The sequence below is a fragment of the Tachyglossus aculeatus genome, chromosome 3 (assembly GCF_015852505.1).
Source record: "Tachyglossus aculeatus isolate mTacAcu1 chromosome 3, mTacAcu1.pri, whole genome shotgun sequence".
NCBI classification, from domain to species: domain Eukaryota; kingdom Metazoa; phylum Chordata; class Mammalia; order Monotremata; family Tachyglossidae; genus Tachyglossus; species Tachyglossus aculeatus.
Genome location: NC_052068.1, coordinates 20,957,623 through 20,982,589, shown reverse-complemented (window position 1 = coordinate 20,982,589; position 24,967 = coordinate 20,957,623). Strand labels below are relative to the sequence as shown.

At 51.1% G+C, this 24,967-nt stretch overlaps 1 protein-coding gene across 1 annotated transcript in view; it reads left to right on the top strand.

Annotated features, from left to right (window-relative positions):
• The first annotated feature begins 360 nt into the window (after positions 1-360).
• Positions 361-24,967, top strand: part of RRP12 (ribosomal RNA processing 12 homolog) — a 37,826-nt gene continuing 13,219 nt past the window's right edge. The window contains 17 exon segments of the mRNA XM_038744061.1: positions 361-528; positions 5,431-5,663; positions 6,382-6,465; positions 8,719-8,795; positions 12,393-12,501; positions 14,786-14,902; positions 15,195-15,333; positions 15,462-15,589; positions 16,505-16,603; positions 16,890-16,981; positions 18,272-18,383; positions 19,099-19,196; positions 21,800-21,914; positions 22,769-22,911; positions 24,117-24,238; positions 24,467-24,531; positions 24,662-24,824. Coding sequence (XP_038599989.1) covers positions 390-528; positions 5,431-5,663; positions 6,382-6,465; positions 8,719-8,795; positions 12,393-12,501; positions 14,786-14,902; positions 15,195-15,333; positions 15,462-15,589; positions 16,505-16,603; positions 16,890-16,981; positions 18,272-18,383; positions 19,099-19,196; positions 21,800-21,914; positions 22,769-22,911; positions 24,117-24,238; positions 24,467-24,531; positions 24,662-24,824 — 2,035 coding nt within the window. The 5' untranslated portion in view covers positions 361-389.

Here is a 24,967-nt window from a genome sequence, read left to right as displayed (position 1 = left end):
ACCGGAAGTGGATTCATTCGCCCGCTAGGAAAGATGGCGCGGGGGCGGAAGTGGCGTCGGCCTCACCGGAAGTGGATTCGTTCGGGGGCCGGGAAATCAATCAATCAATCAATCGTATTTATTGAGCGCTTACTATGTGCAGAGCACTGGACTAAGCGCTTGGGAAGTACAAATTGGCAGCATATAGAGACAGTCCCTACCCAACAGTGGGCTCACAGTCTGGAAAGAGGGAGTAGGGGCGGAAGTGGCGTCGGCCGCACCGGAAGTGGATTCGTTCGGCAGCTGGGAAAGATGGCGCGGGAGCGGAAGTGACGTTGGCCGCGCCGGAAGTGGGCCGTCGTTGGGGGGGCGGTTTCCACGTGAAGGCCGCGTGAGGAGAGGCGGCGAAGATGGGTCGGTCGGGGCGGTTGGGGTCCGGCATGGCCGCCAGACTGAAGCGATGGAAGAAGGGCCACAGCAGCGACTCCAACCCGGAGACCTGCCGGCACCGGCAGGCCGCGCGCAGCCGCTTCTTCAGCCGCCCCGCAGGTCAGTCGATCAATCAGTCAATCAATCAATCAATCGTATTTATTGAGCGCTTACTGTGTGCAGAGCACTGGACTAAGCGCTTGGGAAGTACAAGTTGGCAACATATAGAGACAGTCCCGACCCAGCAGTGGGCTCACTGTCTAGAAGGGGGAGACAGAGAACAAAACCAAACATACTAACAAAATAAATAGGATAGATATGTACAAGTAAAATAAATCAATTAGTAAATAGAGTAATAAATATGTCCAAATATATATACGTATATACAGGTGCTGTGGGGAAGGGAAGGAGGTAAGATGGGGGGGATGGAGAGGGAGACGAGTCGCCCACCCAATCAATCAATCAATCAATCGTATTTATTGAACGCTTACTGTGTGCAGAGCACTGGACTAAGCGCTTGGGAAGTACAAGTTGGCAACATATAGAGACGGTCCCTACCCAACAGCGGGCTCACAGTCTAGAAGGGGGAGACAGAGAACAAAACGAAACATATTAACAAAATAAAATAAATAGAATAGATACGTACAAGTAAAATAAATAAATAGAGTAATAAATATGTACAAACATATATACATATGTACAGGTGCTGTGGGGAAGGGAAGGAGGTAAGGCGGGGGGGGTGGAGAGGGAGACGAGTCACCCACCCAATCAATCAATCGTATTTATTGAGCGCTTACTGTGTGCAGAGCACTGGACTAAGCGCTTGGGAAGTACAAGCTGGCAACCTAGAGAGACAGTCCCCACCCAACAGTGGGCTCACAGTCTAGAATATGTCATCATCAATCGTATTTATTGAGCGCTTACTGTGTGCAGGGCACTGTACTAAGCGCTTGGGAAGTACAAGTTGGCGACATAGAGAGACAGTCCCTACCCAACAGTGGGCTCACAGTCTAAAAGGGGGAAACAGAACAAAGCCAAACATACTAACAAAATAAAATAGAATAGAATAGATAAAAAAAGATAAAAAAAACCACAAAAAATTTATAGAATGTATATATGTTTGTACATGTTTATTACTCTATTTATTTATTTTACTTGTACATATCTGTTCTGTTTTATTTTGTTAGTATGTTTGGTTTTGTTCTCCGTCTCCCCCTTTTTGACTGTGAGCCCACTGTTGGGTAGGGACTGTCTCTATCTGTTGCCAATTTGTACTTCCCAAGCGCTTAGTACAGTGCTCTGCACACAGTAAGCGCTCAATAAATACGATTGATGATGATGATGATAGAAGGGGGAGATGGAGAACAAAACGGAGGCTGCAGTCAGGCCCTGCTGCCGTCCCAAACTCTGAGGAAATCAATCATAATAACGATAATAATTGTGGTTTTTAAGCGCTTTCTTTGTGCCACTTGTCAATCAATCAGTCAATCAATCGTATTTATTGAGCGCTTACTGTGTGCAGAGCAATGTACTAAGCGCTTGGGAAGTACAAGTTGGCAACATACAGAGACGGTCCCTACCCAACAGTGGGCTCCCAGTATAAAAGGGGGAGACAGAGAACAAAACCAAACATACTAACAAAATGAAATAAATAGAGTAGATATGTACAAGTAAAATAAATAAATAGAGTAATAAATATGTACAAACATATATCCATATATACAGGTGCTGTGGGGAAGAGAAGGAGGTAAGATGGGGGAGATGGAGAGGGGGACGAGGGGGAGAGGAAGGAAGGGGCTCAGTGTGGGAAGGCCTCCTGGAGGAGGGGAGCTCTCAGTAGGGCCTTGAAGGGAGGAAGAGAGCTAGCTGTTCTTTTTTTTCTTGTCTGCTGTGTGACTTTGAGCAAGTCACCTCACTTCTCTGGGCCTCAGTTCCCTGTATATATATATCAATCAATCAATCAATCGTATTTATTGAGCGCTTACTGTGTGGAGAGCACTGTAGTGTATATGTATACATATATATTCTCCCTATATATGTATATATGTTTGTACATATTTATTAATCTACTTATTTATTTACTTTACTTGTATGTATCTATTCTATTTATCTTATTTTGTTAGTATGTTTGGTTTTGTTCTCTGTCTCCCCCTTTTAGACTGTGAGCCCACTGTTGGGTAGGGACTGTCTATGTTGCCAGCTTGTACTTTCCAAGTGCTTAGTACAGTGCTCTGCACACCATAAGTGCTCAATAAATGCAATTGATTGATTGATATGTTGCCAACTTGTACTTCCCAAGCGCTTAGTACAGTGCCCTGCACACAGTAAGCGCTCAATAAATACGGTTGATTGATTGATCGATCTACTGAACGCCCACCGGATGCAGAGCCCTGTAATAATAATAATGGCATTTATTAAGTGCTTACTATGTGCACAGCACTGTTCTAAGAGCAGGGGAGGATACAAGGTAATCAGGTTGTGGGCCCTCAGTCTTAACCCTCATTTTACAGATGAGGGAACTGAGGCACAGTGTAGTGACTTCATTCATTCAATCGTATTTGCTGAGCGCTTACTGTGTGCAGAGCACTGGACTCAGCGCTTGGGAAGTACATGTTGGCAACATCTAGAGACGGTCCCTACCCAACAGCGGGCTCACAGTCTAGAAGGGGGAGACGGACAACAAAACAAAACATATTAACAAAATAAAATAAATAGAATAAATACGTACAAATAAAATAGAGTAATAAATACGTATAAACGTATATACAGGTGCTGTGGGGAGGGGAAGGAGGTAAGGCTGGAGGGGTGGGGGGCAACAGCTGACAACTGGTGGAGCCGGGTTTTGAACCTATGGCCCCTGACTCCAAAGCCCGTGCTCTTTCCACTGAGCCACACCGTACTAAGCGCTTGGGAGGGCTCAGTAGGAGAAACAGCGTGGCTCAGTAGAAAGAGCCCGGGCTTTGGAGTCCGAGGTCATGGGTTCAAATCCCGACTCCGCCAACTGTCAGCTGTGTGACTTTGGGCAAGTCACTTCACTTTTCTGGGCCTCAGTTACCTCATCTGTAAAATGGGGATGAAGACTGTGAGCCCCCCGTGGGATAGCCTCCTCACCTTGTAACCTCCCCAGCGCTTAGAACAGTGTTTGGCACATAGTAAGCGCTTAACAAATACCAACATTATTATCACCATTATTATTATTATCATTATATAAATAGACACGTACCGTGCCCACAATGAGCTTAGAGTCTAGAGAAGCACCATGGCATAGTGGATAGAGCCCGGGCCTTGGAGTCAGAAGGTCATGGGTTCTAATCCCAGCCCCGCCACTTGTCTGCTGTGTGACCTTGGGCAAGTCACCTCTCTGTGCCTCAGTTCCCCCATCTGTGAAATGGGGATTGAGACTGAGCCCCACGTGGGGCAGGGACTGTCTCCCCCTTGTCTTCCCATTCTAGACTGTGAGCCCACTGTTGGGTAGGGACTGTCTCTATATGTTGCCAACTTGTACGTCCCAAGCGCTTAGTACAGTGCTGTGCACACAGTAAGCGCTCAATGAATACGATTGATTGACTGACTGTGTCCGACCCGATTTGCTTGTATCAACCCCAGCGCTTAGTACAGTGCCTGGCACATAGTTAAGCGCCTAACAAATGCCATCATTATTATTAGAGGTGAAGGGCTGGACTCCTTCGGGATCTGGGCCTTTGCTAACAGAACCAACTCAAGCTTGCTGGCGGCAAGGAACGCGTTTGTTATTGTACTGTAATAATAGTAATGATGGTAGTATATGTTAAGCGCTTACTATGTGCCAAGCACTGTTCCAAGCGCGGGGGAAGAATACAAGGTAATCAGGCTGTCCCACGTGGGGCTCACAGTCTTAATCCCCATTTTACAGATGAGGGAACTGAGGCACAGAGAAGTTAAGTGGCTTACCCAAAGTCACCCAGCTGACAAGTGGCGGAGGCGGGATTAGAACCCATGACCTCTGACTACTAAACCACGAGTGAGTCAGTGGGGGAAAGCAGGACACACTTTAATCAGGGGCCCCCTGTCCCACCCTCCCCCTCTAGACTGTAAGCTCATTGTAGACGGGGAATGTCTGTTTATTGTTGTATTGTACTCTTCCAAGCCCTTAGAACAGTGTTCTGTACGCAGTGAGTGCTCAATAAATACAACTGACTGACCTGATTGATTGACTGATTGATTAGTGCCCTGGCCCTTTGCAGTGCAGTTGTGCTTGCTCTTCTCCTGAGTCCCCGCTCCCAGGGTCTTCTTGGCGACAGCGCCCCAATCATCATCATCGATGGTATTTATTGATCATTTACTGGGTGTAGAGCACTCTACAAATCCCGGCTCCACCGCTTGTCAGCTGTGTGACTTCGGGCAAGTCACTTAACTACTCTGCGCCTCAGTTACCTCGTCTGTAAAATGGGGATTAAGACTGTAAGCCCCCTGTGGGACAACCTGATCACCTTGTAACCTCCCCAGCGCTTGTACTTGGCATATAGAGAAGCAGCGTGGCTCAGTGGAAAGAGCCCGGGCTTTGGAGTCAGAGGTCCTGGGTTCAAACCCCGGCTCCACCAGTTGTCAACTGCGTGACTTTGGGCAAGTCACTTCACTTCTCTGTGCCTCAGTCCCCTCATCTGTAAAATGGGGATGAAGACCGTGAGCCCCCCTTGGGACAACCTGATCTCCTTGTAATCTCCTCAGCGCTTAGAACGGTGTTTTCCCCCTTTTAGACTGTGAGCCCACTGTTGGGTAGGGACTGTCTCTCAATTTGTACTTCCCAAGCGCTTAGTACAGTGCTCTGCGCATAGTAAGCGCTCAATAAATGCGATTGATTGATTGATTAGAACGGTGCTTTGCACATAGTAAGCGCTTAACAAATGCCATCGTTATTATTATTATTATTATTATTACTGAGCGCCCGGGGGAGTACCCCACAACAGAGTTGGTAGACACAAGGAGTGAAGGCTTCTGGGAAACTCAGCTTTCAGGGGGCTAATGCTGGTCCTGTCTGTCCAGAAAAGAGCGATCTGACTATGGATGCCCTGAAGCTGCACAATGAACTTCAAGCGGGGCCCCTGCCCGTGGGTCAGCGGGGTGGGACGCGGACCTCCATGGAGCACGAGGAAGAAGGACCGGCCCTCACCGAGAAGTCAGCAGCCACCTTCCTCAGCGGCCTCTCCGACTGCACCAACGTCACCTTCAGCAAAGTGCAGCGCTTTTGGGAGTCCAGCTCCGCGGCTCATAAGGAGGTACGGGGGTTGGGGAGAGGAGAGGGGGACCCGTTGCTCAAGAATCCCGGCGGCCGGCCGCTGCCGATATCCAGAAACGGCAGCCGAAGTGAGGTCGTGGTTTGTCTTGGGGCTAGGAGTCGGAGGAGACTTAGCACAGTAAGTGCTCTATAAATATGATTGATTGATTTAGCTCTCTGAGATCTGTGGGGAGGCAGTTCCAAGCAGAGGGGTAGGATATGACTGGAAGCCCACTGTTGGGTAGGGACTGTCTCTATATGTTGCCAATTTGTACTTCCCAAGCGCTTAGTACGGTGCTCTGCACACAGTAAGCGCTCAATAAATACGATTGATGATGATGAGGAGACGTCTCGCGACCTGGCCCTTGCCGAGCCTTAATTGTTCCTGCGTGTGGGTTTGGGATTGCGGCTGAGTTCCAGATGCCGGAATGCTGCGCCTGTCATCCCAGCCCCAGACCCCTTCTTCTCCATCATCATCATCAATCGTATTTATTGAGCGCTTACTATGTGCAGAGGACTGTACTAAGCGCTTGGGAAGTACAAATTGGCAACATACAGAGACAGTCCCTACCCAGCAGTGGGCTCACAGTCTAAAAGGGGGAGACAGGGAACAAAACCAAACATACTAACAAAATAAAATAAATAGAATAGATATGTACAAGTAAAATAAATAGAGTAATAAATATGTACAGACAGACATATATATCCATCTGTCGCAGATCTGTGCGGTCCTGGCTGCTGTCACCGAAGTGATCCGTTCGCAGGGAGGGAAGGAGACGGAGACCGAGTACTTTGCGGCCCTGGTGAGTGTGAGAATGGGGGAGTGAGGTAGCTTCCCCGTCACCGGCACATTCAGCGAGAGGCCGTGTGGCCTAGTGGAAAAAGCGTGCTACCGGGAGTCAGGAGACCTGGGTTCTAGTGCCGCCTCCACCACTTTCCTGCTGTGTGGCCGTGGGCAAGTGTCTTCACTTCTCTGGGACCTCGCTGTCCTCAGTTAAAAAATGGGGATTAATACTTATTCTCCCTCCTACTTAGACTGTGACTGGGATAGGGACTGTGTTCAGCCCAATTATGGTATCTACCCCAGCGCTTATCAGAGAGCCCACCATATGGTTAGCACATAACCATTCAGCTCTTAGCCTTCTGCTTCAGTAAACTGCACTGTACTAAGCACTGGGGTGGATACAAGCAAACCAGGTTGGACACAGTCCCTGCCTCGCACGGGGCTCGACAGTCTCCATCCCCATTTTACAGATGAGGTAACTGAGGCACAGAGAAGTGAAGTGGCTTGCCTAAAGCCACACAGCAAAGTGGCGGAGCCACGATCAGAACCCATGACCTTCTGACTCTTAGGCCCGTGCTCTATTCACTATGCCATGCTGCCCCACGGAGCCCCCAGAATCTGTCACAGTTTGATTCACAGTGCTCTGCACACAGTAAGCGCTCAATGAATACGATTGATTGATTGATTGATTGATTGAGCTGCTCTTAGAATAACAACCTGATCTGGCCTGGGGGTGGAGGCTATTTATGTTCAGAAGTCCTGGGAGCTTAGCAACCACCACAACCTTCAAACAGTGTAGAAACTTTGTACCCTGTTTTCCTTTTTCCCCAACCCAAGGGTCCTCCTTAGGGACTGTTGATATCGATCATTTACTGTTGGTTGCTGGTTATTTTATTCAACTTTTTCATTCTGCTGTTTGGGCTACTTCAGTATTTTGTAAATAATGTTGAACTGTGTCTCCCTTTGGATTGAAAGCTCCATGAGGGCAGGACACTTCTGCCTTGTTTCTGTTGAAGTTTCCCAAATGCTTAGGACTGTGTTTCCCACTCTAAAAATGCCACTGGTTGATTGACGTACTCATCATAATCACTGTATAATAGAGGTAATGCCATCTTTGTGTGCAGTCACTCAAACAAACAGCGGTACTTACTGAGCGCTTACTGGGTGCAGAGCACTGTCCTAAGGGCTTGGGAGAGTACAGTAGAGGAGGTAGCTACAGTCTCTAACCTCAAGGAGCTGACAGTCTAGCTGGGGATGGGGAATCAATCAATTAATCGTATTTATTAAGCGCTTACTGTGTGCAGAGCACTGTACTAAGCGCTTGGGAAGTACAAGTTGGCAACATGTAGAGACGGTCCCTACCCAACAGTGGGCTCACAGTCTAGAAGGGGAAGACAGAGAACAAAACAAAACGTATTAACAAAATAAAATAAATAGAATAGATAGGTACAAGTAAAATAAATAAATAAATAGAGTAATAAATATGTACAAACATATATACATATATGCAGGTGCTGTGGGGAAGGGAAGGAGGTAAGACGGGGGGGATGGAGGGGGGTGAGAGACAGACATGAAAATACACTAGATTGAGGTGTTTGCATAGGAAGAATAATAACTGAGAGCTCACCTCCTCCAGGAGGCCTTCCCAGACTGAGCCCCCTCCTTCCTCTCCCCCTCGCCCCCCTCTCCATCCCCCCATCTTACCTCCTTCCCTTCCCCACAGCACCTGTATATATGTATATACGTTTGTACATATTTATTACTCTATTTATTTTACTTGTACATATCTATTCTATTTATTTTATTTTGTTGATATGTTTGGTTTTGTTCTCTGTCTCCCCCTTCTAGACTGTGAGCCCACTGTTGGGTAGGGACCGTCTCTACATGTTGCCAACTTGTACTTCCCAGGCGCTTAGTCCAGTGCTCTGCACACAGTAAGCGCTCAATAAATACGACTGATTGATTGATAATGGTATTTGGTAAGTGCTTAACTATGGGCCAAGCACTGGAGTAGGTATAAAGTAATCAGGTTGTCCCATGTGGGGCTCACACTCTTAATCCTCACTTTACAGATGAGGGAACTGAGGCCCAGAGAAGTGAAATGACTTGCCGAAGGTCAGGTGGCAGTGGCAGGATTCGAACCCGTGTCCTCTGACTGCCAAGCCCATGCTCTTTCCTTTAAGCCGTAAATTACCACCCTTGGAGACCTTCCAAAGTCCTGGACTTTGCAGGGTCTCCCACTGCATCCCTTTGCCTCCTTTTTCTCCCTCAGATGACCACCTTAGAAGCCGTGGAGTCGCCTGATTCTCTCGCTGCCGTTGCTTATCTGCTGAACCTAGTGCTGAAGCGGTGAGTCCTCACACCTAGCTCAACCCTGACTGTCCCGTGGGAGGTGGCAGGGGGACAGAGAGGGAACTAGAGCAGCGTGGCTCAGTGGAAAGAGCCCGGGCTTTGGAGTCAGAGGCCATGGGTTCGAATCCGGGCTTTGGAGTGACTTCCACTGAGCCACGCTGCTTCTATAAAGAGTGGTCCCCGGGCCTGGAATGCCCGCCCTCTGCCCATCCGCCAAGCACGCTCTCTTCCTCCCTTCAAGGCCCTACTGAGAGCTCACCTCCTCCCGGAGGCCTTCCCACACTGAGCCCCTTCCTTCCTCTCCCCCTCGTCCCCCTCTCCGTCCCCCCATCTTACCTCCTTCCCTTCCCCACAGCACCTGTATATATGTTTGTACGTATTTATTACTCTATTTTACTTGTACATATCTATTCTATTTATTTTATTTTGTTAGTATGTTTGGTTTTGTTCTCTGTCTCCCCCTTTTAGACTGTGAGCCCACTGTTGGGTAGGGACTGTCTCTATATGTTGCCGACTTGTACTTCCCAAGCGCTTAGTACAGTGCTCTGCACACAGTAAGCGCTCAATAAATACGATTGATGATGATGGTCCCCTGCCCACCAGGAGCTTACAGTCCAGACGGGGAGGCAGATTCCTAGAAATCGGTGAATCACGGCTAGGGATATACGCGCCGTGGGGCTGAGGGAGGGGTGAATAAAGGGGGCAAATCCCGGTGCGAGGGCGATGTGGAGGGAGCGGGAGAAGAGGAAATGAGGAATAAGAGAAGGTCTTTAGAAGGAGATGTGCTTTTAATAAGTCTCTGAAGATGGGGAGAGTGATCGTCTGTTGGATATGAAGGGGGGACGTGAACATATTTACTATTTGTTTTGTTAATAATGTGCTTTTAGTTTTAATTCTGTTTGTTCTGATGACTTGACACCTGTCTCCACATGTTTTGTTGTCTGTCTCCTCCTCCTAGACTGTTAATGATGTGCTTTTAGCTTTAATTCTATTTGTTCTAATGACTTGACGCCTGTCCACATGTTTTGTTGTCTGTCTCCCCCTTCTAGACTGTGAGCCCGTTGTTGGGTAGGGACTGTCTGTATATGTTGCCGACTTGTACTTCCCAAGCACTTAGTACAGTGCTCTGCACACAGTAAGCGCTCAATAAATACGATTGAATGAATGAATGAATTTAGCTTTAATTCTATTTGTTCTAGTGACTTGACGCCTGTCCACATGTTTTGTTGTCTGTCTCCCCCTTCTAGACTGTGAGCCCGTTGTTGGGTAGGGACCGTCTCTGTATGTTGCCGACTTGTACTTCCCAAGCGCTTAGTACAGTGCTCTGCACACAGTAAGCGCTCAATAAATACGATTGAATGAATGAATGACTTTGGGCAAGTCACTTCTCTCTGCCTCAGTTACCTCATCTGTAAAATGGAGATTAAGACTGTGAGCCCCTTTCCTTCCTTCCTTCAATCGTATTTATTGAACGCTTACTGTGTGCAGAGCACTGTACTAAGCGCTTGGGAAGTACAAGTTGGCAACATATAGAGACGGTCCCTACCCAACAGCGGGCTCACAGTCTAGAAGGGGGAGACAGAGAACAAAACTAAACATATTAACAAAATAAAATAAATAGAATATGTACAAGTAAAATAAATAAATAAATAAATAGAGTAATAACCTACAGTACCCTACAAATCTTTACAATCTGTGGCTTGGGAAAGAGTCCCCTTAAAAACTAACATTCTTCAGATGACAAGTATACACTGCTTACATGTAATTTTTCTGCAAGGGTAATCATTCGGATAGATTTATCCAATTCACCGCCTTATTTCTCTGCCAAACGACTGGCTAGAATACTCTTTCAAAATGAATCTCTTGGGCGGCTCACATATGGGATATTATTTCAGGTGTCAGTGGCAAGGATTGTGAAGAGAAACCCCTATTATGCCAAATTCGTAGTCATTAATCATCATCATCAATCGTATTTATTGAGCACTTACTGTGTGCAGAGCACTGTACTAAGCGCTTGGGAAGTACAAGTTGGCAACATCTAGAGACAGTCTCTTGAGGCAACTCCGAATGAAAAATCTAGCACTGTGCCCGAACTTCTCCATTGCGACGGAAAGCCAAGGGGCCAGAAAACTGGGAAGCGATGTGGCCTAAAGAATAGAGCCCAGGCCTGGGTGGCAAAGACCTGGGTTCTAATCCCGGCTCGACCACTCGTCTGCTGGTGTGACCTTGGGCAAGACACTTCACCTCTCTGTGCCTCAGCTTCCTCAACTGTAAAGTGGGGATTCAAAACCTTTTCTCCCTCCTGAGACGGTGTCCGATCTCATCAACTCTTAGAGAAGCAGTGTGGCTCAGTGGAAAGAGCCCAGGCTTTGGAGTCAGAGGTCATGGGTTCAAATTCCAACTCCGCCAGTTGTCAGCTGCGTGACTTTGGGCAAGTCACTTAACTTCTCTGTCCCCCCGCGGGACAATCTGATCACCTTATAACCTCCCCAGTGCTTAGAACAGTGCTTTGCACATAGTAAGCGCTTAATAAATGCCATCATTATTATTATTATTAGAACAGAGCTGGCAGTTGGTGCGAGAGAGACAGACATATGAAAGTGTAAGAGAGATATGTCAGAGCAAGACAGACAATTATTCTTTCCCCCTTCAAAGCCTTATTGAAAGCATATCTCCTCCAAGAGGCCTTCCTTGACTAAATGCCCCCATTCCTCTTCTCCCACTCCCTTCTGCGTCGCCCTTATTTGATCCCTTTGTTCTTCCCCCCTCACAGCCCCACGGCACCTATGTCCATATCTCCCATTTACTCATGTATATTAATGTCTGTCTCCCCCACTCCAGACTGTAATAATAACAATAATAATGGTAGCATTTGTTAAGCGCTTACTATGTGCAAAGCACTGTTCTAAGCGCTGGGGAGGATACAAGGTGATCAGGTTGTCCCACGGGGGGCTCACAATCTTAATCCCCATTTTACAGATGAGGGAACTGAGGCCCCGAGAAGTGTGAGCCCACTGTTGGGTAGGGACTGTCTCTATATGCTGCCAACTTGTACTTCCCAAGCGCTTAATACAGTGCTCTGCCCACAGTAAGCGCTCAATAAATACGATTGATTGATTGATTGATTAAAGTGACTTGCCCGAAGTCACACAGCTGACAAGTGGCGGAGCCGGGATTTGAACCGATGGCCTCTGACTCCAAAGCCCGGGCTCTTTCCACTGAGCCACACTGCTTCTCCAAGCTCACTGTGGGCAGGGAATGTGTATGCTGTTGCATTGTACTCTCCCAAGCGCTTAACACAGTGCTCTGCACGCAGTAAGCACTCGATAAATATGACTGAATGAATGAATAAGAGAGCCAGGCATGGACAAGGGGCCCGAGAGGCCCTGGAGAGTCTGGGGAAGGTGGTGGTTCGGGGGTGATGGTGTAAGATTGTGAGCTGGGGTTGAGGCAGGCCTCGCAGAAGTCATGGTTTGGTGTCAGTGGGAAGTAGAGAGCCTTGCGTGGGAGATTGTGGCATTCTTGCTCTGGTGGGGTTGGGGCGATGATGATGATGATGATGACGATGACGATACCTCTATCGCCTCTCCAAAGCGTACCAAGCCCCGTGCTCATCAAGAAGTTCTCTGACACCTCCAAGGCCTTGATGGCCATCCTGGCAGCCCAGGCCAGCAGCAGCAGCTCCAGCCCTGCCCTCCGATGGGTGAGTGTCCTAACTCGGGGCTTGGGGGGCGTCTCCCTGGGGAAATGTGGCCGTGCCCCGCTCCCCACAGACGGGAGAGGGGCGGGGGGAAACTCAGCTGCTCCCCAGGTAATGCCCACGCTTTGGGGGAAATGGCCAGCGTCTGCTTATTCACGTTTCTCCAGAGCTGTGATTTATAATTGCTGAGAAGCAGCATGGCCCCGTGGAAAGAGCAGGGGCTTGGGAGTCGGGTGGCCCGGGTTCGGATCCCGGCTCTGCCTCTTACCTGCCGTGTCACCTTGTTTGGACCTGTGTTTCCTCTAAAATGTGGATTCGGTGCTCGTTCTCGGGCTCTGAAGTCAAAGGTCATGGGTTCAAGTCCCGGCCCTTCCAATTGTCAGCTGTGTGACTTTGGGCAAGTCACTTCTGTGGGCCTCAGTTCCCTCACCTGTGAAATGGGGATTAAGACTGTGAGCCCACCTTGGGACAACCTGATCACCTTGTAACCTCCCCAGCGCTTAGAAGAGTGCTTTGCACATAGTAAGCGCTTAATAAATGCTATCGTTATTATTATTCCCTGTAGATGTGAGCCCTGGGTGGAGAAAAGGTGTGTGTCCCATCGACTCTTATTGAATTGGCCCCAGCCCTTAGCTTATAGTAAGCGCTGGACAATGACCCCCAATTAGTAATATCATGCTGATGATGGTTAAGTGTGTTGAAGGTAGAGCGGGGTGCCGCCTGCCTTCTCCTTAGAAGCAGCATGGCATAGTGGGTAGAGCCCGGGCCTGGGAATCAGCATGTCATGGGTTCTAATCCCGGCTCTGCCACTTGTCTGCTGTGTGACCGTGGTCAAGTCACTTCACTTCTCTGGGCCTCCGTTCCCTCATCTGTAAAATGGGGATTGAGACTGAGCCCCCCGTGAGACAGGGAGAGTGTCCAACCTGATTTGCTTGTATCCACCACACCGTTTAGCACAGTGCCTGGCACATAGTAAGCGCTCGACAAATACCATCGTTATTGTTGTTATGATTATCATTGTTATCCTTGTGGTCAGCAGCTCATTGCCATTCAGGAGTGGAGGTTTTCTCCCGAGGTGTCTGCCTGCCCTTCATACCTCCCTGCTGGATCAGGAAAGACCACCACCAGCCTCTGGATTGGGACATGGACGTGGAGGGGGAAAGGATTGATTTATTTAGTATTTGTTAATAATAATAATAATAATAATAATAATAATAATAATAATAATAATAATAATGGCATTTTAAGCACTTACCATGCGCAAAACACTGTTCTAAGCGCTGGGGAGGTTACAGGGTGATCAGGTTGTCCCACGGGGGGCTCACAATCTCAATCCCCAATTTACATAAGAGGTAGCTGAGGCCCAGAGAAGTGAAGTGACTTGGCAATTGTCAGCTGTGTGACTTTGGGCAAGTCACTTAACTTCTCTGTGCCTCAGTTCCCTCATCTGTGAAATGGGGATGAAGTCTGTGAGCCCCACGGGGGACAACCTAATCACCTTGTATCTCACCAGCGCTTAGAACAGTGCTTTGCATATAGTAAGCGCTTAATAAATGCCATTATTATTATTATTATTAATTGGCAGAGTGGGGATTTGAACCCATGACCTCCGACTCCAAAGCCCGGGCTCTTTCCACTGAGCCACGCTGCTTCTCTCCTTGCGGTCAGGCACTGTGCTAACTGCTGGGGTGCCCATGTGGAGCTTTCAGCCTTAACGCCCATTTTACAGATGAGGCAACTGAGGCACAGAGATGTGAATTGACTTGCCTAAGCAGGCAAGGGGTGGAGCTGAGGTTAGAACCCGTGACCTTCTGCTTCCCAGGCCCGTGCTCTGTGTGTACCAGGCCACACTGATCCCTTAGGGGCTCCCCCGCTCCCCTCCGGCCCCAGCGGCTCCTTCTGCCTTGGAGGTGGAGCAGGGCTGGGGCGGGGCGTGTGTGGGGATGTGAACCCCCAGATCGTGAACCTCGATAGGTAATCAATCAATCAATCGTATTTATTGAGCGCTTACTATGTGCAGAGCACTGTACTAAGCGCTTGGGAAGTACAAATTGGCAACACATAGAGACAGTCCCTACCCAACAGTGGGCTCACAGTCTAAAAGGGGGAGACAGAGAACAGAACCAAACATACCAACAAAATAAAATAAATAGGATAGAAATGTACAAGTAAAATAAATAAATAGAGTAATAAATATGTACAACCATATATACATATATACAGGTGCTGTGGGGAAGGGAAGGAGGTAAGATGGAGGTAATGCTTCCGCGGGTCCCTCCCCCTCCAGGTTCTCTCCTGCCTGGCTACTCTCCTGCGGAAGCAAGACCTGGCTGCGTGGGGCTTCCCCATCACCCTGAAGATTTACCACGGGCTGCTAAGCTTCACTGTCCACGCCAAGCCCAAGGTGAGGCCGACGGGTGGGCGGGGGTCACTCCGGGTGACCGCGACACCTGCTAGTCGCTCCATCTGCCACCTGGGATTAGGGCCTGGGCTGGGAGTTTGGGAGTGGACAAAGCTTGTGTTAGCTTTGCTCGGCCCGGGAGTAGAGGAACCCTGTTGGAAATTGTTTCGGCCCCCGGATGCTGCATCTCCAAGGGTGGTGGGCACAGGGCTTGGGGTCTCGGAGTGCCAGGGCCCTCTCATGGGATAGCGAACGGGCGCTGACTTGGTCTCCCGCCCCCGTTCCTGGCCCGCAGATCCGGAAGGCGGCTCAGCACGGGGTGTCTTCCGTTGTGAAGGGGAGCGACTTCCTGTTCGGAGAGGCGGCTCCCGCCCACCACCCGGCTGCCCCCTCCACCGCCAAGTTCTGCATCCAGGAGATCGAGAAGGCTGGAGGTAGAGGGGGCGGCGGGCTGGGCGCGCCGGGGGCCGGAGTGGGCAGCCGGGCTGGCTCGTCGGGGGCCGAGGGCGCACCCCCGGTGGGGTCCGAGGGTCCAGGGCGTCCTCCGCCACTTCCCCTCCAGGCTCCAGGGAGGCCACCACCACCCTGCATGTTCTGACGCTGCTCACGGAGCTGCTGCCCTGCTTCCCGGCGGGGGCCGTGAAGAGCTGCAGTGAGACGCTCCTCAGGGTTATGACCCTTAGCCATGTGGTGAGCCAGGGCCCCGGGGCCTGGGCCGGGAAATGAGGGAGGGATGGACGGAGAAGGGAGGGGGCTCTCTGGGCACAGAGCTCCAAATGATCCGCGGTGGCAGTGGCAGCTGGAAATGCCCACTGACCGATGGGGCCAGTTGTTCTTTCAGTAGCCCCAGCTCTAGTTTCATGGCAACAGCCGTCACCATTTGAACCATGGGCAGGGGACGGGGGGCCCGAGTGGCAGTTCCCCCCAGCAGGGGACCTTGGAGCCCAGCACTTACGTATATATCTGTAATTTACTTAGGTTTATGTCTGTCTCCCCCTCTAGACTGTAAGTTCATTGTGGGCAGGGACTGTGTCTGTTTATTGTTGTACTCTCCCCAGCGCTTAGTATAATGTGCTGTACACAGTTTAGACTGTGAGCCCACCGTTGGGTAGGGACTGTCTCTATATGTTGCCAATTTGTACTTCCCAAGCGCTTAGTACAGTGCTCTGCACGTAGTAAGCGCTCAATAAATACGATTGATGATGATGATGATGATTGAGTGGTAGCTGTGAGCAGGGCAGAGGAGCCTCCCCCCTTCCATCTCCAGTCCTGCTCACTCCCATGGGCCAGTGGCGAAGTTCACAAGGGACAGAATTCCTCCGGAAGCAGCAGTCATCTCCTCCCGGGAAAATGTCTGGACTACAAGCGAATGGCCCCCACTGCTCCGTCCGTCCACGGCCCGTAGCCAAGCCACCCTGCCCTTGACTTTGCTCGTTGCCCAGCCCTGCCTGCCCCATTTCCTTCGGGGGCTGCCGCAGTCCTCCCTTCTCTTTTTTTAATGGTATTTGTCAAGTGCTTATTATGTGCCAGGCACTGTACTAAGCGCTGTTCAGAGAGTGCTCCTCACCCACCAGAGATTCTAACCCAAAAGGTCTGTGTCCTCAGCTGGTGACCGCCTGCGCCATGCAGGCCTTCCACAGCCTCTTCCACGCCAGGCCCCGCCCGGAATCTCTGTCCGCCGAGCTCAATGCCCAGATCATCACGGTGAGGCGGGAGGGGATGGGTGGGTGGCACAGTGCCATTGGGTGGTGGTGGGCTTGGGCTAGTGGAGTGAGGAGGGAAGGGACCGCCCAAGCCAGCGAAGCGGGGTTGGGTTTGGCCTTGCTGCGGTGAGCAGGCCCAGGGTCCCTCTCCCGTTGCAGAATCCCCGTGAGAGGTGGGGCCAAAGGCTCCCTCGCCCCTAGGCCAGTTTATTAAATGGATTATCTTAGACCTGTTTATCCAGAATGAGGCAGAAGGCCTTTGATCACCCCCTGCTTCCCCACCCCAGGCCCTGTACGACTACCTACCCAGTGAGAATGACCTCCAGCCTCTGCTGGCCTGGCTCGCCGTCATGGAGAAGGCCCACATCAACCTGGTCAGGTAGAGGGGAGGGACTCCTGGGTGAAACCTTCCTCCTGGGCTGCAAAGAGAAGCGGGAGGGACTGAGAGGACACTGAGGAGGGCTTCCTGCCTTTTTTTAATTATTATTATTATTTATATTTAAGTGCTTACTGTGTGCCATATTTTTATTATTTATATTTAAGTGCTTATTATGTGCCAGACACCGTTCTAAGCACTGGGGGAGACACAGGCTAATCAGTATGAACACAGTTCTTGCCCCGCTTGGGGCTCACATTCTCAGTCCCCATTTTCAGATGCAGTAACTGAGGCACAGAGAATCAATCAATCAATCAATCGTATTTATTGAGCGCTTACTATGTGCAGAGCACTGTACTAAGCGCTTGGGAAGTACAAATTGGCATCACATAGAGACAGTCCCTACCCAACAGTGGGCTCACAGTCTAAAAGGGGGAGACAGAGAACAGAACCAAACATACCAACAAAATAAAATAAGTAGGATAGAAATGTACAAGTAAAATAAATAAATAAATAAATAGAGTAATAAATATGTACAACCATATATACATATATACAGGTGCTGTGGGGGAAGGGAAGGAGGTAAGACGGGGGGATGGAGAGGGGGACGAGGGGGAGAGGAAAGAAGGGGCTCAGTCTGGGAAGGCCTCCTGGAGGAGAAGTGAAGTGACTTATCCAAGGTCACACGGCAGAGAGGTGGCAAAGCTGGGAGTAGAACCCAGATCCTTCTAACTCCCAGGCCCTTGCCGTACCCGCTAGTCCGTGCCGCTTCCAAGCCTGGGAAGTCACCAACGTCGTCTTCTCCCCACACACCTTCCGTGGGCAGAGAACTGTCGTGGACACTTGGAAGTACAAGAAGCAGAAGACTCAGTCGCAGCCCTCAGGATGCTCTCACTCTAATCCCGTGTCACGTGGAGCGTGGCGGGCCTGTTTTCGTCATTCTACCTGCGTCCGTGATAGTGGGAACTGGGGGTGACAGGAATGAATGACTCCGCAGGGAACCCCAAAGTTGCAAACAGGGAGGAAATCTAATGCATCTTGAGTTTCAGCCGATTTTACTTCCCCTTGGGAGGAATAACCAGCGTGGCCTTGTGTGGTGGGGGGGTCTGTGAACACCCCAGTCGCAAGCCGGGCCAGGTTGGACTGGCACAAGCGGCAACGCAGTTGTGCGGGCCCGCAAAACACACACTCGTCCACACCTGAAAGCCAGAGCCCCTGGGCCAAACGCGAGCCCCCTTTAGCCTCGGGTCCCTGGCCGTCGGCTCAGCGCTGAAGCTTCCTGCCGCTCCACAGGTTGCAATGGGACCTGGGCCTGGGCCACCTCCCTCGCTTCTTTGGGACCGCCATGAACTGCCTGCTCTCGCCCCACGCGCAGGTGGGGGCCGCCGCCACCGAGAGCCTGAAGGTTTGTGGTCAGCCTCCTAGAACTGTTTGCTCGGGGTCCGGCCCAAGTTGGGGGGCGGAAGGGACCGCGCTCCACCCTCACGCTTGGCCCCTGCTTATTCCATCTCAGCCTGGGGCAAAGGCTCCCAGGTGAGGGATCAATCAATCAATCAATCGTATTTATTGGGTGCAGAGCACTGTACTAAGCGCTTGGGAAGTACAAGTCGGCGGCATATAGAGACGGTCCCTACCCAACAGTGGGATCACAGTCTAGAAGGGGGAGACAGAGAACAAAACCAAACATATTAACAAAATAAAATAGACTAGATATGTACAAGTAAATCAATCAATAAATAGAGTAATAAATATGTACAAACATATGTACATATATACAGGTGCTGTGGGGAAGGGAAGGAGGTAAGACGGGGGGATGGAGAGGGGGGTCACATCCGAGCTGGCCCGGCTCATCGAATAATGAGAATAACAACAATTATAATAGTGATAATTGCTAATATTAGTAATATCATCATCATCAGTCGTATTTATTGAGCGCTTACTGTGTGCAGAGCCCACAGGATGGGTTGATTGGGTTGCGGGGTGGCCCTGGGTGAACCATCTGAGGTTGGAGGTGGCAGTGTGTGGACCCGCTGGCATGTCCCCGAGGAGGGAGTACGGGGCACACGCCGGGGGTGGTAGCTCCCGGTGACGGACACCACCTCGGGGCCTCCCCTCCTCAGGTCCTCGTGGCAGAATGCGTCGCCCCCCACATGGACGACATCGGACCCGTTTCCACCTCGGCCTCCGGCCCTGCCCTGTGCGTCTCCAAGATGTTCAGGTGAGCATCCCAGCGGGGCACCCCCGAACCTGGTCCGAGACCTAGGTCAACCAGTCGATTGGTAAGAGAATCAATCAATCAGTCGTATTTATTGAGCGCTTACTGTGTGCAGGGCACTGTACTAAGCGCTTGGGAAGTACAAGTTGGCAACATATAGAGACAGTCCCTACCCAAAAGTGGGCTCACAGTCTAAAAGAAGCAGCGTGGCTCAGTGGAAAGAGCCCGGGCTTGGGAGTCAGAGGTCGTGGGTTCTAATCCCGGCTCCACCACCTGTCTGCTGTGTGACCTTGGGCAAATCACTTCCACTCCTCTGAGCTTCAGTCACGTCATCTGTAAAATGGGGATTAAGACTGTGAGCCCCACGTGGGCCAACGTGATCACCTTGTATCCTCCCAGCACTTAGGACAGTGCTTTGCACATAGTACTTAACAAATGCCATCATTATTATTCTCTGAGCCTCAGTTACTTCACCTGTAAAATGGGGATTAAGACTGTGAGCCCCACGTGGGCCAACGTGATCACCTTGTATCTTCCCAGCGCTTAGAACAGTGCTTTGCACATAGTAAGCGCTTAACAAACCATCATTATTATTATTCTCTGAGCCTATTTATCTGTAAAATGGGGATTGACTGTGAGCCCCACGTGGGCCAATGTGATCACCTTGTATCCTCCCAGCACTTAGAACAGTGCTTTGCACATAGTAAGCGCTTAACAAATGCCATCATTATTATTATTATTCTCTAAGCCTCAGTTACTTCATCTGTAAAATAGGGATTAAGACTGTGAGCCCCACGTGGGACAACGTGGTCACCTTGTTTCCTCCCAGTTCTTAGAACAGTGATTTGCACATAGCGCTTCCATGCCATCATTATTATAAGAGCTCTGCACACAGTAAGCACTCAATAAATATGTTTAAATGACTGAAATATGATCAAATGAATAGTTCTATTTAGGGTAGTTAAGCACTGTGCTAAGCGCTGGGTAGATACTAGATAATCAGGTTAGATGTAGTCCCCATCCCACATGGGGCTCACAGTCTAAATCCATAGGGAGTAGGATTTAATACTCATTTTGCAGAGGAAACTGAGGCACAGGAAAGGTAAGTGACTTGCCGAAGGTTGTACAGTAGGCAAGTACTTCCCAAGTGCTTAGTACAGTGCTCTGCACACAGTAAGCACTCAATAAATGTGATTGATGAAGTGACAGAGCCAGGATTAAGACCCAGGTCCTTTGACCCCCCGGGCCCATGCCCTTACCACTAGGCCATACTACTTCTCAGTGCTATTTCATTCATTCGATCGTATTTATTGAGCGCCTACTGTGTGCAGAGCACTGTACTAAGCGTTTGGGAAGTACAAGTTGGCAACATATAGAGATGGTCCCTACCCAACAGTGGGCTCGCAGTCTAGAAGGGGGAGACAGGCAACAAAACAAAGCATATTAGCAAAATAAAAGGAATAAATATGTACAAGTAAAATAAATAGAGTAATAAATATGTACAAACAAATACGTATATACAGGTGCTGTGGGGAGGGGAAGGAGGTATGGATGGGGAGGGGGAGAGGAAGGAGGGGGCTCAGTCTGGGACGGCCTCCTGAGGAGTGTCTACTATGGGAAGAGCATTGTCCTTGTGCTTGGGAGAGAGTGCATTAGAATTTGTAGATCAGATCCCTGTTTAGACACCGAAAAAAGTTACAGATAGGAGAAAGTAATGGAGAGTAAAGATAAGGACTACAGGGCGTGTGAGTACCAAATGCTTAGGTGATACGGAAGGACTTGAAATGGCAGGTGGGGGAGGAATAGGGTAGGGAGATGGGAGATTAATCAGGGAAAGCCTTCTGGAGGAGATGAGGTTTCAGAAGGGTTTTGAAGGTGAAGAAAGTACTGGTCTGTGGAGTGTGAAGCGGGAGGGAGTTCCAGGCGGAAAGGAGGGCATGAGATCGGAGTGAGGCACAGTGAGAAAGTGGGCTTGAGAAGAGCGAAGGATGAGAGCCAGGGTGGGGCGGGAGAAGAGCGAGGAAATATGGGTGAGAGAGTGCCTTAAGTCAACCAATCAATCGATCAATCAATCGTATTTATTGAGCGCTCACTGTGTGCAGAGCACTGTACTAAGCGCTTGAACCAGTGGTTCCTTTTTGAGTGCTTGCTGCGAACAGAGTATGGTAGTAAGCCCTTGGGAGAGCACATTCCCTGCCCACAAAGAGCTTACACAGCTGAGGTTCAGGGGAGTCTCCTGGATGGCGAGAGGGATGGGTTTGGAGCGGCGGAAAGATGTACGCAGAATGATGTTTTAGAAAAATGATCCGGGCGGCAGAATGAGCCGCCTGGGGTCAGTCAGAGTCCCACCTGGACAGGTGTCTTCTAGACTGTGAGCCCACTGTTGGGTAGGGACCGTCTCTATATGTTGCCAACTTGTGCTTCCCGAGCGCTTAGTACAGTGCTCTGCACACAGTAGGTGCTCAATAAATACGATTGAATGAATGAATGAATGTCTAGTGGCTGGCAGGCTGTGGGCTCCCGTAGGGTGGGGGGCAAGCCCTGGGATCCCTGGGGCGGAGCCCGGTATAGTCCATTAGCCTGACGGAGCCTTGTTCCCTTGGCAGGGCCGTGGAGGAGGGCCTGACGTATCGCTTCCACGCGGCCTGGGCTTCGGTCCTGCAGCTGCTGAGGAGCTTCTTCGAGGCGTGTGGAAAGCAGGCGCATCCCATCATGAGGAAGGTGAGCTCCGAGGGTTCTCCGTGGAGCCACCCGGCTTGGATTGCCTGCGGTGTTAGAGTCGCGGGCTGGGCTCAGGTGCCTTGGAGTCCATAGGTCTCGGGCTGGATGAGTGCCCGGCCCTGTCCGATCAGCCTCACCCGTCAGAGTGGGCGGCTGCTTTAACTGGGGCACCACCATGCTCTGGGTGTCCTGAGGCCGGTCCCTTGAGGAGTGGCCGGGAATCCCCTTCCTCCCAAAGCCACTTCCCAGGCCTCGAGTCCTGCTCCCGCACCCCCACAGCCATACTGACCCACCGCTGGAGGCTGAAGTGGTGGGGTCCGGTCTGCAAGTTCAATGGGTATTATGGGAGTGGGGTTATGCCCAGCTCCTGGCAAGGGAAGCCCGGGGTTGCGGGGGTGAAGAGCATCGTTCGTTGGTTACCCCCAGTTGGGAGAGTAGGTGGCGTTCCCCATTCTCCAAGTACTGGGGATGGAGCACTGTACATAATATAACTGCATCAGCGGTTGTGTTCCTTGCCCACAAGGAGTTTGCTGAACCAATGTTCAGGGGATTCTGCTTGGTGTTGAGAGGGATGGGCAGCCACTGGAGATTGTTGAGGAGTGGAAGGGTGAATGCAGTAGCGTTTTAGGAAAATGACCCTCAGCGTGGATGGACAGGGTTGGCGGAAGGACCAAACTGTTGAGGCGAGTTGGAGCGGGGTGGGGAACCCCTGCAGGGAGCAGTCCCTTGGCACAGATTACCACCCACTACTGGTCTGTGAGATGGAGGGCAGGGCCAGGAACGACTGGGTGTGTGCCCCCGGGTCTACCCGCTTGCCTGTATGCCACCTCTCTGTCTTCCCTTTTCCCCTCAAGTGTCTCCAGTCCCTGTGCGACCTGCGCCTCTCCCCGCACTTCCCCCTGACGGTGGCGTTGGACCAGGCCGTGGGCGCGGCGGTGAGCAGCATGGGGCCGGAGGTGCTGCTGCAGGCCGTGGCCCTGGAGATCGATGGTTCTGAGTGAGTATTGCCTCGGGGGGTGGGACCCAACTCCGGCTCAGCTTCTGGTTTCAGACCGGTGCTGCTAGCGGCCCTCTGAATTCGGGGCTCAATCCCCGAGGGCTGGAGACTTGGGAGAGCAGCAGCCACGGGGGCGATGGCAGCAGAGCCCGGTGCGGGACTTCTCTGCGGCTCTTGCTTCTGCTGAGATATCACCATCCAAGGGAGAGTCTCTCTGTCCACTCGGTATTTCTCTGTAGCTCGGCCTCTCCCAGGTGCTATTCTCTCCCTCTTTAATAATGGTGTTTATGAAACACGTACTCTGTGCTGAGCACTGGAGTAGAACAAGGTAGTGAGTTTGGAAACTTTCCCTGTCCCACACAGGGCTCACGTGGCATAGGGGATAGAGCTCAGGCCTGGGAGTTAGAAGGTCGTGAGTTCTCATTCCATCTCTGCCACTCGTCTGCTGTGCGAGCTTGGGCTAGTCGCTTCACTTCTCTGTGCCTCAGTAACCTCATCTGTCAAATGGGTATTGAGACTGTGAGCCCCACGTGGGACAGGGACTGCGTGTCCAACCTGATTTGCTTGTGACCACCTTAGTACAGTGACTGGTGCACAGTAAGTGCTTAACAAATACCACAATTATTATTATTATGAAGAAGTCAGGAGAGGAGGTGCCTTTTCCCCATTTTTCAGAAGAGGAAACTGAGGCACGGAGAGGTTGGGTGACTTGCCTTCAATGTCCCCCAACAAGCCAGTGGCAGAGCTGGCACTACAACCCTGGTCTCCTGATTTTTTCCATTAGGCCTTGCTGCCTTTTTGTATCTCTGCCACTCTGTGTGGGTTTCTGACTGTCCTTTCTATCTCTCCGTCTCTCATCCACTGCCTGTCTTCTTTTGCCCCTTGTTCTTGGACCACTGTGTCAGCAAGGAAATAGTAGAGAGTTATATTTGTCAGTTCCGCTTCCTTTTGTCTTATTTAATAACACATTCGGTTGTTAGCCGTGTTACAAAGTCTTTATTCGTCGTGGGCAGTCCTTATGAAGCGCGGCCTGCTCGTCCGGGTCAGTGAGACTTGTCTACCCAGTGTTTGCCAAACTACCCACTGTTGGTGAGGCCTGCCCGCCGGAGCCCGTCCCTGCCCATTTATGTCCATCACAGGGGGTCCCCTTCTGCGCTCTCTGTGGCCTCACCAGACTGGGGTTGGGGTGTCTTATCGCTTCTCAGGGAGACCCTGGACTTTCCCCGGAGCTGGTTGCTGCCCGTGATCCGGGACCACGTCCGCGGCACACGGCTTGGCTTCTTCACCTCCTACTTCCTGCCCCTGGCCATGACTCTGAAGAGCAGAGGTGACCGCAGGCCGCCGTGGGGCTGAGGCTCCTGGGAAGGGGCCAAAGGGGAGCCGAGGAGTCCCTCGCCCGTAGTAGAGCTGGGGTGCAGGCGGAGGGGAGCACGGGGAATTGGTTCTACGATGGGTCCCAGTGAATGGGGACCAGGAAGTGGCCTTTTTCTGTCCCGGGGCCCGCACAGTGGATGGGGCAGGAGGGTTCATGATGTCCCCTTGTCTCTGATGGCAGCCAATGAACTGGCACAAGCGGGAAGTACTGTGGAGTCCAAAATCTATGACACCCTGCAGTGGCAGGTGAGGAGTCCTGTGGGGCCGGAGGGGCGGGGGGGATGTGGCCTGGCCTTGGGAGAAGGCGGGGTCCCGCTGCTTGGGTGTCTCGCTCAGCATCTCCTCCCTTTCTGTGTCTGTCTCTTCCGGGAACCAGGTGTGGACCCTCTTGCCGGGCTTCTGCACTCAACCCACCGACGTGGCCACCGCCTTCAAGGGGCTGGCCCGCACCCTCGGCACAGCCATCAGCGAGCGGGCTGACCTGCGGCTGACCGTGTGCCACGCCCTGCGCACCCTGATCACCAAGGGCTGCCAGGCAGGTAGGCTTCCTTCCCGCCATCAGAACCGGGGAGCCGCATCTGAGGGACCGGCCCATAAGGCCAGCTCTTCAGGGCGGCAAGCAGAGGCTTTGGCACCTCAGGTCCCGATCCGAGAACCAGTACCCCAGCAGGTCACCGAGGGC